The 2,695-nt window shown below is 35.5% G+C and overlaps 1 protein-coding gene across 3 annotated transcripts in view; it reads right to left on the reverse strand.

Moving 5' to 3' along the window:
• Positions 1 to 2,695, reverse strand: part of IQCB1 (IQ motif containing B1) — an 85,754-nt gene that overhangs the window by 57,599 nt on the left and 25,460 nt on the right. For all 3 annotated transcript variants that reach the window (XM_017508158.2, XM_017508156.2, XM_017508154.2), the window contains exons 6-7: positions 2,448 to 2,541; positions 914 to 1,013 (exon numbers count right to left, since the gene is read on the reverse strand). In XM_017508158.2, coding sequence (XP_017363647.1) covers positions 914 to 1,013; positions 2,448 to 2,541 — 194 coding nt within the window. The remainder of the gene's footprint in view (positions 1 to 913; positions 1,014 to 2,447; positions 2,542 to 2,695) is intronic.

The raw sequence follows: 2,695 nt of genomic DNA on the forward strand, positions 1-2,695 counted from the left end.
TTGTGGGGGTGGGGTGGGACCAGCCGAGCCTGATCACCTGGCTCCCTGACTCAGAGTTTTTTGTTGTTGTTGTTGTTGGAGGGTCGACTCTCTCCCTGTTGAAAAGGCGCTGGGATCTCCCGTGCCGCGACTCACTGAGCCGGTTGAAACACCGGCATTGAGATTCCTGGCATTTTTTTTGCCTAGGAATCTCCTGGCCTGGCTCAGTATTTCAGATGAATGGGCAACTCTGCCGTCTCAGGGCTCCTATTGCCAGCTAAGAGGGCATCCGGACCAGTGTCTTTTGTATGGAGAACCGCCGTGCCAGGGCGCGGGCAAAGCAGCTGTGCAGGCCGAAACAGCCGTGCAGGCTGAAACAGCCGCGCTGGTGACCTGTGGGGCTCCTCCGCCTGGGAATCTCCTGGTCTGTGGGCAATAAAAATCCGTCTGGAAATGCAGCGTCCACTCAGCCTCTGCACTTTCACTGGGAGCTGTAATCCTGAGCTGTTCCTAGTCGGCTATCCTCCCCCCCTCACCACCCCCCCGCCCCGATCCCCCTGTCAGTTGCTTCTTTTACACCCTTCTTGATCATCTATAAAAATACCAAGCTTGAAGCTTATTAAATAAACGTGATTAAACATTTTTTGTTGTGATCTCAATATTTTTCTTCACGTATCGCATTAATTCTCTTTTTTAAGGCTGAGATATGTGCTAAAACCTTCTTAAGCTCTTGGATAAGGTATCAATTTGATAATAAATTTCCAGTCTTTTGTAGTATTTTATATTAATTTTTTTTCTGAAAAACAATGGTGATGGAGCTTAAGCATTATATACAAATCACATGCAATCAATTTTAGTAAAATTAGAATAAAATTGGTAATCCTTCTGATTAAAAAAATCAAAAAATCAGTAACATTTTATAAATCCATGTCACCTGTTGATCTGCAGTATATTCTGTAGCATCATCAAGACTGCAGATCCTATTTGGACATTGTCAGCTTGCAGTAAGTGTAAGAAATGATCACTCTGTAGTACTAAAGGAAAAGAAAAAAAAAAAGATTAACACAAAAATTTTATGATAACAAAGGAAGATTTTGTTCTTTTCAAACCAAATCAAAGCAGACCATTTCTGCTAAACTTTCTGACTTTGTATACTCTACAATAAAGGAAATTTTAAGATGTAAAATTCATGGTAATTTTAAATAGACATAAATAAGTCATTTTTATGATTATAGTCAGAGAACAGGCATAAATACTAAGCTAAAAGTCTATTGTTATCTCTCTTTAAATCGAAAATAACATATCCTAAATCTGAATCTTTTTTCCTATCAATGAATTTCAGTGAATAAAAACAAATTTCTTGCAAAGACAGACTATAAGGGGATGGAAATGGCAGAGATGACTATAATTGGTTGCTTACATCCTTAAAAAATTTAATTTTGTGACACATTGTTTTATATAATAATGAATACATTAACTACAAAAATTTCCTTTTATTGATTCGTAATCTTTAAGCTCTAAGCAGTCAGTTATAATGATTTAGCATTGGATGGTTATACAAGTTGCTTAACCTTTTACAAACTGTTTATTCATTTCTTCATTGGTAAAACTAGAAATAATAGCTCTCACATGAGCTAATGTAAAATGTCCTAGAACAGGGAATGTTTCTAATAAATGTCAGTTTCCATTCCATTGTATGCTCAATAACTGAGCATAACTACCAAAGGTATTAGTTATACTAACTGAAAGTAGTTGCCTTTGGAAAATGGGAAATGGAGTGGGCATGAGGGCCAGGGATTGTCTGTGTGTTTTAATGATCCTTACGGGACTACTTGACTCTCTAAATTATGTGCATGAATGAATCTAGGGAGAAAAGCTACAAGTAAAATTTCAGTTCAAGTATTTCTTAAAAAAATTCTTATAGTGTTGCATCTATATTAGATGAAATTTTTCAAAAGAGTAGAAAGAGTGCCATCAATGTCACTAAGAATTATTTTCTCAGTCTTAAGAAAACACAATACAAAACTTATCATGTTTGTGTTTCTCAATGTAAACAAAAATATCCTGTAACTTCCAAGTTCGCTAAAAGCTCATTAAATAAAAGCTTACACTTACTTGGATAATTAGGCTATATGAGTTAAATCATATCCACCCTGAATGTAGGGATTTCTCTCACAATAGGTCTAAAACAATGCAATCTTTTAACCTTAAAAGTTATTTTCAGGAATAAACTATTCAAAGTATAATTTATCTTTATCTTAGATTTGCTAAACAGAAAAAGCTATTGTCGATGTTGGCTGTGTAAAACTGGAATATCCATTCTAAAAAAATTGTAAGCTTATTTCAACATGATTTCAGTGTGGTTGTCTATATAGTTAATGTGGCATTTATTTTTGGAAAAAAAAGATCAAACTGTTAGCAGTTGACTCTGCAATAGCTATTAGTTACATTAACATCTTGTCTCTTACCATTCTGAATAAGTTCAACATGGCCTCCCACAAGCCAGAAGAGAGAATCAGTCACAGTGTGGAAAAAGTGTAGTAATTCATCTTTTTCTTCAGCCTTAACATAAAAGATAAGCCCAGTTTACTTTTCTATCATTTTTTTTTTTTTTTAGTAACAGACTTCTCTCTGGGGAGTTAGAGGATACAGTTTCTGGATCTAACTTAGCTATTTATGAGGAACATGATTTTGTTGCCTTTAGTTTCTTAATTGT

The sequence above is a fragment of the Cebus imitator genome, unplaced genomic scaffold (assembly GCF_001604975.1).
Source record: "Cebus imitator isolate Cc_AM_T3 unplaced genomic scaffold, Cebus_imitator-1.0 Scaffold387, whole genome shotgun sequence".
In the NCBI taxonomy this organism is placed as follows: domain Eukaryota; kingdom Metazoa; phylum Chordata; class Mammalia; order Primates; family Cebidae; genus Cebus; species Cebus imitator.